Source organism: Dama dama, chromosome 22, assembly GCF_033118175.1.
Source record: "Dama dama isolate Ldn47 chromosome 22, ASM3311817v1, whole genome shotgun sequence".
NCBI classification, from domain to species: Eukaryota; Metazoa; Chordata; class Mammalia; order Artiodactyla; family Cervidae; genus Dama; species Dama dama.
In genome coordinates, this window is record NC_083702.1 from 59,366,095 (window position 1) to 59,378,142 (window position 12,048).

Consider the following 12,048-nt stretch of genomic DNA (forward strand, 5'->3'; position numbering starts at 1 on the left):
TATTTTTAAAAAATATTTAAGTAAATATTTATATTTTATTTCCAGCCTGCTAGTGTATGTGGTTTTTTGATTTCATGAAAATGCCAAGTAGAATCAAAATTTTCTAATAATCATTTTTTTATCTTCTAAGAGTGAAAATTCCAGAAATCCACATTATTCCTGAGATTCTTTTTCTCAAACAAAATGGCTTATGTTGTAACATTGTTTTACTTCATCAAATATATATGAATAAAAAACAATTTACAGAAAATTCTGAAGCAATATTCAGCTTCATCCAATTTTTTTTGGTTCAATGTCTGGGGAAGTTTAGAATAAGAATTAATAAAAAGGAATCATATAACTGTAGTGAAAGAGTTTTGAGGGAATATGAATAAAGAAATAATTGACCAGAACATTATTTTTTTAATGCTACAGTTACTTGCATTTGCTGGAGAAAAAGATAACCTTTTGGATGGTATTCTTAAAGGCTTGCTTCACTTGCTGGTTCCTCAGTGTATATATAAATGGATTCATCATAGGAGGAACAGAAGTATTCAGAATTGCTACTCCTTTCGTCAAGGATGCCTTTTCTTTTGCTGAAGGGTTAGCATACATGAATATACAGCTTCCATAAGAGATGGAAATGACAATCATGTGAGAGGAGCATGTAGAAAATGCCTTTTTTCTCTGACTGGCAGAAGGCAGTCTCAGAATTGTCTTGGTGATGAACATGTAGGATAGAATTATTAATGCCAAAGTAAAAAGCAGAATCACTATTGCAGAGTAAAAACCAATCACTTCAAGGAGCCATGTGTCTGAGCAGGATAGTTTCAAGAGGGGGAAATAGTCACAAGCAAAGTGATCAATGATATTAGAGCCACAGTAATCTAACTGGAGAAAAAGAATAACAGGTGGGAAGATGTTTAAGAACCCTGCCAGCCAAGCACAAAAGACAAGCAATACACAGACTCTGTTGTTCATGATGGTTGCGTAATGCAGGGGTTTGCAGATAGCGACATAGCGATCATAGGACATGGCAGTTAGAAGATAAAATTCAGTGATACCCAAGAAGATGAAGAAAAACAGCTGAGCTGTACAATCATTGTATGAAATCGTTTTGTCCCTGGTGATAATTGTGCCCAGACATCTAGGAATACAGACTGTTGTAAAGCAAATTTCTAACATAGAGAAGTTCCTGAGGAAAAAATACATAGGTGTCTGTAGATGGGAGTCCACCAAGGTGAGAATGATGATGGTCAAATTTCCAGTGACACTTAATATATATGTGATGATTAAAAAGAGAAAAGTCACAATCTGAAGCTCTGGATCATCTGATAGCCCCAGAAGAATGAATTCTGTGGGTCTTGTGTGGTTTTTCTTTTCTGATCCTTTTTTCTCCCTCATTAGAACAGAAAATGTATGCTCTCCCCATAGGACGTAAAAAATGTTAAAAGATATTTGAGGATAGAATACAAAAGTTTTAAAGCTTCCTTCATGAAGTTAGTGTTTGAAATTTAAAATCTCTGTTCCCATACAATAACTTTCTCCAGTTTCCATTCAACCTTTCATTCAAGTAATGAATATTATCTGAAAAGTTAAATATTGAACTCTCATCTTCAAAAATACACTCTCACAGGCCATGTTTGAAATAAAAATTATGTGTTAATATTTAAACAGGGCCATTTCTTCTACTGTTTTCTTTATTAAGACTTCAAGTTAGTCTTTAAAATATTTAGCTTCTTTGATAATAATATGATAATATTTAATTTATTGTTTTCCTTTCCTCAGTAGTATAAAAACCAGTATGTTTTGTAAGTAATCTAAATACAGAGTTTATAAGCTTACAGAGGCTATGTAGGCCTACTTTCACATTTATATTTTGAAAAACTGAGGCCCACTTTGTTTAGGAAACTTTCACAAGTTTAAATGACTAGTCTACATAGTAAATATCTCACTTTAGAATATGTGTTTATCCATGGGAATATTTTTTGGTATCCTTTCCTTTCTTATGGGTTTGGTTGATGCAACCCTTTCCCACATCTTTGTTTTCTTTTTCTAATAAAAGGCCAGAAGGGCAAGAGAGAGTAACTTCTGCTACAAAAATAAATATTGCCTAGAAATAGTTTAGTTCATGCAATGAACACATCAGTTTTCTTTTGTTTTACAATATTGCTTTGAAAAATGACCAAGAAATTGACCAAGTAGATGGTCAACACTTTTACTGGGAAGCAGATAATCCTTTACATAGGGAATGTTATTTTATTTCTGTAACAGAAAACCATTTAACTTAAGAAAAGTTAAGGAAAAACCCAAGACTTATTGCTGTGCTGATTCTTTAGGACTCTATGAATAGTCTTCTTGTTAGTAAATACTCACATTTTAATATCAAAAAGGTTTTGAATTCACAAACCCATAAACAAATACTACTTTATAACATTTTAATGAGATGGAATCATATTATTATACTAGAAAATAACAAAGATACTTTCTCTCTGGTTCTTCTTGATGATTTAGTCTCAAATTTTAAAGTGATTACTTCCATACTTATGTAAATTCAGAGTTGGTGAATTGAGTTAGCAATTTATTTGGTTTCTTTTGTACTCTCAAATCAAGTATGGTGGTTTAACTTTGTCATGACTCTCAAGGTTTGTAGTTCTCTTTATGGTTAGACTGGTAATATTTGACCCACGATATCCTTCATTCCTGCTGTTGCAAAATTTGAGGAATATTTTCATTATAATGCAATGCATAGTTGCTCTTTGTCTCTTAGCCAAGCTCTGTGTACAAACTTAATTACACCTGGGTAAACTCATAAAGTACTTCTTACACTTGCTCCTTTTCATATAATATGAAACACTACTTACTAAGACATTTTCTTTGTATTCATGCAGATTTTAAATGATATTTTGTAATTCTATGATTATCTACACAATTTAAGTAACATTTTCCTTAGGCTTCAGAGCCTAACATTTTTGTACAAATTCTGCTTTGAAAAACAGAAAATAGGGATGTTCTTCTCTATGTATGTCACACACATGGAACTGGATTGATTTTACCTGTCTCCTGTTAGGCCGGGGGAATCTAAATAGAGAGAGGCCCAGTGAGGCAGCATTGAAAGATACGGGTGAGTCAGCTTTGTAAACATGGATAAGAAAGTGTAAAAAGGCAAAATGGCTGAGATACATGAGGCAACCTCAGAAACAACATGTGATATTGAGTGCATGAAAATTTAATTTAGAATTGACTCTTGTATGATCATGTTTAAGGAGTCTACTTTTTTCTCCCAGAAATTCTGAACTTACCCTTAAGAGAGTTAGTGTGCTTATATCCTTTGAATTTGAATTTATATCATAGAAACAGAGAGTCTCTACAAATAGATTTGTATTTGTACAACTCCAGAGAGGCAGCTGTTAAACATTTACCAGAAGTTGTTAATCCTTCTCATTTAGAACATCTGTCAGCCATGCAGTGGATACTCAATAAATATTTTAAAATAAACAGATTTAAATAATTTATGTGCAGAGTCAGTCCCTGTTAATCAACAGAACCTTAACAACTGATTGCAACATGTATTATTGTTAAAGATTTGAGAAAGAAAATATGAAAAAGTCACTAGTTGGTTACACAAATGAAGGTGAAGTCTCTCACCACGGCAGATTTCAAGCTATCCTTGTACCCTTACTGAACTCAGAGGTGAGATCAGACTTGCAACCATTGGCTCCCAGGATGTGGTCCAGGCAAGCTCCAGCACACCACTGCTGGGAGTGCATCAGTTCATCTACAAAGTAGATAAAGATCCCTGCTTTCATGGGGTGAGGGATGTAAGAGAATATAGACAATAAACCTGAACATAATTGATTAGTAAACTATATATATATGGTATTTCACATGTCAATGAGTAGTTTGTAAAGGAAGAGAAAACTGAAAAATCTTGGAAGTGGGGAGATACTGTAATATTAAAAAATGTCTTTGGGGTGGATGTTTGTCATTGAGGTGACATTTGAACAGAGACCTAAAGGAGTGGAGGACCTAAAGGATATTTGCTAACCATGCAAATATCTGGGAGAGGAGACTTTCCAGTAAAAGAAATATTTAGTATAAAACACTAAGGCCCTAGGAGGAAAATCATGTTATTTGCAATGAATGACATATTTGTTTCCTATTTTCCAATACTTTTATATATATTTAATTTTCTTATGATAGTTCCATGGATAGAACTTCCAGCAGAGTGCTAAATGAAAGGAGTTATGGTGATAGTTCTCATTTTATAAGTGATTTTATCAAGACTTGGCTACTGTTTAAAACATTAAAATTGTTTGCTATCATTCTTATAAATATTATCAAATATACACTAAGATAGAGGACAGGAGAAATAAGTTTCATTTACAGATCAAGCAGACTCAGTAAATATGAGGACTTTTTAAATATTTGCATTAACTGTCTTTTAAAAACTTTTAAGGAATTTTATTTATATATTTTAAATCAGAACTGAAATGGAGTATTTTTTCATCCCTATATATTTTCAGTATGAATTCCTAAAATACATGTTTGATTTTTGCTTAACCATGATGCAATTTTCAACCAGTAAAATTAACCAAAGGTCTTTGGTATTATTTATCATCTTGCAATACTCAGAGGTACCCAGTTGTCCAAAAATATCATTTTGTGTTAACTTGTTCCAATTGAGTCAAACAAGGAACATATAGCATATCTAGTTGTGATGATCTAGTCAGGTTATTTATGCTACTGAAAAAAAAAATTCTGTTATATTTTTCTAAGACACTGTTAAGAATCATGACTGGTCACTGCATCTTGTTCAAGGATATGTGAGTTTCTTTATTCAACGTTTGATTTTCATCTGTAATCCTTTAATGTAACTGATTTCACAAATAAGCTTTCTAAAGATAAATTACCTTTGGGATAAAATCATATATAACATGAAATACTAGTTTTGATACTTTTAGTACTTTATCTTTTAATTTAGGGCTCAAATTGCTGATGATACTTAATTTCTTACATTATGTTTTGATATCAAGAATAAAAATCTCTAAAACTGAGTTAGAAATGTTTGCCTCATCTTTCCCTCTGGAAATACTTTATAAGATTATACTAATTTACCTTCATAATAAAAAGATTTGGAGTTAAATTTAAATCTTACATCTATTATCAAATTTTCACATTTAAATCAAATTAGCCCATGTTAAATAAAGAAAATAGCATATGGGTTAATGTTTATGGGAAAAGTCTAAAACAGGGGTGGGTGAACTAAGGTTTATGGGCCAAATTTGGCCCAGTTCCTATTTTTGTTAAAAGTTTTATTGGACACACCTGAGCCCTTTCATTCACACAATGCTTATAGCAGCATTCTTATTACAAAGACAGAGAATTGAATAGTTTCAACAGGGACACTACAGTCTGCAAATTCTAAATTATTGATATATTATCCTTTTACAGAAAAATTGTGTTTACCTCTGATATTGAGAATTGATGTTTTCATGCAGATTGCAAACATTTATACTAACCACTAAGGAGTTTGTACAGAGTTATGTGGAGAGCTACATTATCTGATAATATCTGCATAAACTCCTCTTTTGTAATTCACTTACAGTTCTTTTAAATCCCAGACTACAGTTTGTGGTACTCACAATCATCAATCTAGTCTAAACTTCAGTATCTTCAAATATTTCCAATTAATCTAGGAAATCATAAATGTTTCAGCATGAGGGGAGGAAATAGTAATTCCACAACTTTCCTACAAAGTTGAAATCTCCTCAGTATTTTTTAATAAGTTATTTTATTTGTTTTTCAGTAAATTTTGGACTTGAGTCTCTCAATTGATAATAGTACATGAATATCAGGAAGAATTTGGCTCAGTGAATTACAATTATACTTTTTCTGGATAAATGTTTTAAAAATGTAGGATGAGTTTGAGTATTCCTCATTATTATTTCAAGTTTTGACTTCATGGAAAACATAAAAAAATAAAATAAAATTTCAGTGTCAGAATGGCATAATCTTGTGTGGACATTTTATAAATTTTAATCAATACATTTTCCAAAGCAATGCAATTTTCTAATGCTTAAAATATAGTGAACTTATAATTTTTTTTAACCTCAATTAACTTTGCCAATGTGAGCTTCTTTATCCCTACTGATTAGATTTGTCATTTAAGTAGATTATTGAATGAATTGTATCTGTAAGATATTATCTCAAAATAGCCACCAATCTGAGAAAGTTACAAAAACTCTTAGCTATTGATTATTGAAAAAATCAGCATAACATCAATCATTTATTTAAATATACAGCTGGCCACAAAAAATGTAGTCATATGTGGTATCTGGTAATATTCATTCTTCAACCTTTCTTTAAGAATTGTTACAGCATATATGTTAATTATACATTTCCAAAAAAGGGGGTATTTCACATTTTTCCTAAATGTATATATTCATGTTGATAAATTATATGGCACAGAAGATTTAAGCTGAGTAATGAGAAAAGTTTTTTGAGTTCTCAGAAAATATAATTACACTATGTTTTTAGTTGTACTGTTTTCACATAACTACTAGGTAGGCCACAATATGCAGAGGAGAGCATACGTAATAGTCTAATAAGACAAACAGACTATGTATACAGCCATTGTAGAGTAAATTAAAAATAATGTTTTACATGATTTAATATTTCCTGAAATTCTAGAAAGTGTTTTCTGGTGAAATCATAAAACACAGGCCTCTCTTGTGTGCTCTTGTTCTGCCTCTTCTGCCTTTAATTTTTTAAGAAATATTGTCCAGAAACATGGAATTAAAAACATTTCAAAGAAGAATTATGAGGTCAGTTCACTGTTATAGAGTGGAAGGACTAGCCTGAAGGAAGGGAAGTATATGAGCGAAAGATGGGAATTTGAATGGGAAAAAAAAAAATAAATGTATCTAATATCCTTGGCAAGAGCTGGCAACAAAAGTATGAGAAATGAAAGACAATTCTAGAGATACTATGTGAAAATAATTAGATTTATGAGTAATTTATAAAAATTACTCAACAATAGTGTATGGCTTCCCCAATGGCCCTATGGATAAAGAATCTGCCTGCAGTGCAGGAGACACAGATTCAATCCCTGGGTCAGGAATATTGCCTGGAGGAGGAAACGGCAACCCACTCTTGTATTTCTAGCCTGAAAAATCTCGTGGACAGAGGAGCCTAGCAGGCTACAGTCCAAAGGACCACAAAGAGTTGGATGCAACTGATATGAGCAATAATGAACAATGATCAACAGTGTATATATGCCAGTCCCAATCATCCCCCCTTCCTCTGGCAAGCATTAGTTTATTGGATAGGTTAATTTTCACTCTAAATGAACCACAAGCCTGATTCAACATGAGATATATAAGACATTAGAACTCTTAAGGGAGAGAAAGGAATATGAAACTTGTTATCCTAAATTTCATGGGAATAGCAGGAAAAGTGTAGATAAGTCCTAAGGAAGGATAAGTCTGAAATGAGGTCTTAAAGACTTGGGTATATTCTTCATGGCTTTACCAAAAACATCCCAGGAGTGGTTGACACTTCATATTTCGAAATGGTTTAAGGATCAGAGTCATGTATAGCTGTTATTTAGAGAAGATTGTTGTTAATTGAGAACAATGACTTTTACACTTGCATTAGTAAATATTTATCAAATACTTGAGTTGCCATGAATTTGTCTACAGACAATGTAAAGTTTGTTGTTTTTGTAAGTTTCAAGATATTGTTTTCCTCTGTTCTTTGAGGATTAGCAAAAGGATATGCTCATTTTCTCCTAAACATCACATGATTTCCCAGTAGAATTGGCCACCATTCATCTCAGTTGGAATTTTTCCTAAATTGACAGTAGCTATAGTTTTCTTATACAGTAAAGTGAATGAAAAGGCTCAGGCTTGTAGAAGAAAAAAACACTGAGAGTTTTCACAATATTATGATGCATTACATACTAAAAAAAGGCTTCCCTGGTGGCTCAATGGTAGAGCATCTGCTAGCAATGCCGGAGACCCAGTTAGATCCCTGGCCCAGGAAGATCCCCCTGGAGAAGGGAATGGCTACTTACTCCAGTATTCTTGCCTGGAGAATCTCATGAATGGAGGAGACTGATGGGTTACAGTCCATAGATTTGCAAAGAGCTGGACAGAACTGAGGAACTAAGCATGCACATACAACAAATCAATAAACCTATATTTTGAAATTAAATATTCTATTGCAGAAAGTTCTCTCCTGATCCTGAAATGTAAATTTTACCATTCAAGGAGAATTCACAGAATGAATGATCTTGAAAAGAACTCGGTCAATTTATTGACCTTTTAAAACAAATGCATTGTTATTACTGTTACTGTTAAATAGCAAGACAAAGTAAAAGTCTTTCATTGCTATTTAAGAATTATACCAATATACTGACAAAATAGAGATTTTACTAAGTGAATATCGATGTAGAAAAAAGGAAAATGTAAAAATACAACATAGAATAGAACACAGAATATACACATACATATAGAGAGAATAATAATATTTAGATGGCAGAGATTTTGAAGAAAAAAATGTTCTCTGAAAGATAATGTTTTATGTTTGATTTTAGATATTCATACAATTTTGTTCCCTTAGTCAATGACACAGATCCAGTCTATGAAAAATCCACTCTGCCTCCTCTGTACTCTGGGCTCTCTACAGAAGTTCCCCAACTTTTTGTATTACGGATCCGTTTAGTAGATGACAACTTTTCCAAGGACCTGAGTGGAGGCTAGTTACAGGATGGTTCAAGATCATTTTGTGTATCATGCACTTTATTTCTATTATTGTTACATCTTTGTCACATCAAATCATCAGGCAATAGATTCCAGAGTTCAGAAACCCTGGCTCCAATACTCGAGGTGGTCACAATAGTGAATCCATTAGAAGTGATTCAGATAAGGAGTCAGAAGTTAAGAAGGTGGATGTGAGTCAGAGTGAGAACTTCAAAGCCTTTCATACTGTTGAAGGTTTAAGTCCAATGACTTTCATTTGGGAGACGGGCCCATCTGAGTGACCTTTTCCCTGACATATTTGGATTTTCTAAACTAACTAGCAAAATAATAATATAAGAAATCAGGTAAAGGATTAAGAAATAATGCAATCTAACTGAATTTTAAGAAAAGATGAGGAATTTCTCATTGGGAAAGAAATAGTTTAGGAAAGGATTTAAAAGAATCAACAGATAGCATTTCTATTTCAGTATTTCAAACATATAGAAAAGCCTAGGTTACAATTCCTGCTCTTCACATTTACAGTATGTGATTTGGATACAAATTTTAAGCATATTTTTAACCCCATTTCAATCAGTGAAATAGTTATTTAAAAAAATATATTCTATGAAAAACACACACTGGCTTATGGCACACACACACACACACCAAAAAAAAAAAAAAAAACACCAAAAAACAAAAACAAAAAAGCCAAAAACTTTAAAGATGAGTTGTTTCAAAGATCTCCCGAGTTAAATTAGTATGGCATAGCTCTTCCAGAAATAAATTCTAGTGCTATCTGTGAATAATTTCCTTTTCTTTAAGTCTCTTTGTGTTTTACCCTGAAGGATACTCAAAAGAAGAAGAAAAGGAGAAACTACATAGAAATAAGAGAGTTTATCCTTCTGGGACTATCAGATGACCCACAACTTCACATTCTGAGCTGCGTCTTTCTACTCACCACCTACATGCTCAGCATCACTGGGAATCTGACCATTAGCACCCTAACCCTGCTGGATGCCCACCTCTAGAGCCTCATGTGTTTCTTCCTCAGAAATTTCCCCATATTAGAGGTGTCATCCACAACTGTCACTATACCCAAATTCCTTGCCACCATTATTGCAGGAGATAAAATCGTTTATTTTACTGATTGTATGGCTATTTTTTTTTTTTTTTCATTCTCTTGGGAGTCACTGAGGTTTGCCTACTGGCAGCCAAGTCCTATGACCATTACATTGTCATCTGCAAACAGCTGCATTACGTGACCATCATGAATCATAGAGTCTGCACACTACTTGCCTTGGTTTCTTGGCTGGCTTCATCCTTAATCATTTTCTCATCACTCATGCTGTTCAGACAACTTGATTATGCTATTGACCATTTCACTTGTGATTATTTCCCCTTTCACACATTTCTTGTACAAACACCAAATTGCTAGAGATGATGAGCTTTTCCACTGTTGTGTTTACCCTAATGTTCACTTTGGTATTAATAATTCTGTCCTATCCATATATCATCAGAACAATTTCAAGGATCTTTTCCACCACTCAGAGGACAAGGGCCTTTTTCCACGTGTTCTTCCCACAAATTGTCATCTCTATCTCTTATGGAAGCTACATTTTCATGTACATGAATCCATCAGCAAAAGACAGGGTGTCTTTCAGCAAGGGAGTGGCTATGCTAAACACCTCAGTAATCCCCATGCTGAACCCCTTTATTTATACCCTAAGGAATCTGAAAGTCAAGTGAGCCTTCACAGACATGGCCAGGAGGACTGTATTCTTCTCAAGGAAATGAAAAAATAAAAACCTTCTTTTATAAATTAGAGGCATAACAATGAGCAATCAAATAAAAACCAGGGTTTTCAAAGTCTATTAATTGTCACATAGTCTCCCTGGAAGTATTTTTCAGTGCTCATACTTTTATTGCCAGCATCTTACCAAATATGAGTGCAGTTGTACAGTAGTTTGAACATTCTTTGGAATTGCTCTTCTTTGGGATTGGAATGAAAACTGACATATTGAGTGCAGCATTTTAACAGCATCTTCTTTTAGGAATTGAAAGAATTCAACTGGATTTCCATCACCTCCACTAGTTTTGTTCATAGTGATGGTTCCTAAGGCTAACCTGGCTTCAGACTCCAGGATGTCTGGCTCTAGGTGAGTGATCACACCATCATGGTTATCTGGGTCATAAAGATCTTTTTTGTATAGTTCTTTTGTGTATTCTTGCCAGCTCTTCTTAATATCTTCTGCTTCTATTAGGTCCATACCATTTCTGTACTTTATTGTGCCCATCTTTGCATGAAATGTTCCCTTGGCATCTCTAATTTTTTTGAAGAGATATCTAGTTTTTCCCATTCTATCATTTTCCTCAATTTTCTTGCATTGTTCACTGAGGAAGGCTTTCTTACCTCTGCTTGCTATTCTTGGAAACTCTGCATTCAAATGGGTATATCTTTCCTTTTCTCCTTTGCCTTTCACTTCTCTACTTTTCTCAGCTATTTGTAAGACCTCCTCAGGCAACCATTTTGCCTTTTTGCCTTTCTTTTCCTTGAGGATGGTTTTGGTCACTGCCTCCTGTAGAATGTCATAGACCTCCATCCATAGTTCTTCAAGCACTCTATCAGATCTATTCCCTTGAATCTATTTGTCAGTTCCACTGCATAATCATAAAGGATTTGATTTAGGTCATACCTAAATGGCCTAGTGATTTCCCCTATTTTCTTCAATTTAAGTCTGAATTTGTCAGTAAGGAGTTCATGATCTGAGCCATAGTCAGCTCCCAGTCTTGTTTTTGCTGACTGCATAGAGCTTCCCCATCTTCAGCTGCAAAGAATATAATCAATCTGATTTCAGTATTGACCATCTGGAGATGTCCATGTGTAGAGTCTTCTCTTGTGTTGTGGGAAGAAGGTGTTTGCTATGACCAGTGTGTTCTCTTGGCAAAACTCTATTAGACTTTGCCCTGCTTCATTCGGTACTCCAAATTTGCCTGTTACTCCAGGTATTTCTTGACTTCCTACTTTTGCATTCCAGTCCCCTTGATGAAAAGGACATCTTTTTTTGCCTGTTATTTCTAGAAGGTCTTGTAGGTCTTCATAGAGACGTTCAACTTCAGCTTCTTCAGCATTACTGGTTGGGGCATAGACTTGGATTACAGTGATATTGAATGGATTGCCTTGGAAACAGAGTTCATTATGTCGTTTTTGAGATTGCACCCAAGTACTGCATTTCAGACTCCTTTGTTGACTATGAGGGATGCCTCATTTCTTCTACTACTTACCCACAGTAGTAGATATAAAAGTTCTCTGAGTTAAATTCCACCA

At 33.9% G+C, this 12,048-nt stretch overlaps 1 protein-coding gene and 1 pseudogene across 1 annotated transcript; one reads left to right on the forward strand and one right to left on the reverse strand.

Moving 5' to 3' along the window:
- Nucleotides 1–414: 414 nt before the first annotated feature.
- Nucleotides 415–1,383, reverse strand: LOC133043151 (olfactory receptor 6C3-like). Its single transcript, XM_061123998.1, has one exon. It carries the CDS (start codon nucleotides 1,381–1,383, stop codon nucleotides 415–417), a length of 969 nt encoding a protein of 322 aa, XP_060979981.1.
- An 11-nt stretch (nucleotides 1,384–1,394) lies between these two features.
- Nucleotides 1,395–10,517, forward strand: LOC133043152 (olfactory receptor 6C1-like; annotated as a pseudogene).
- Nucleotides 10,518–12,048: the final 1,531 nt, after the last annotated feature.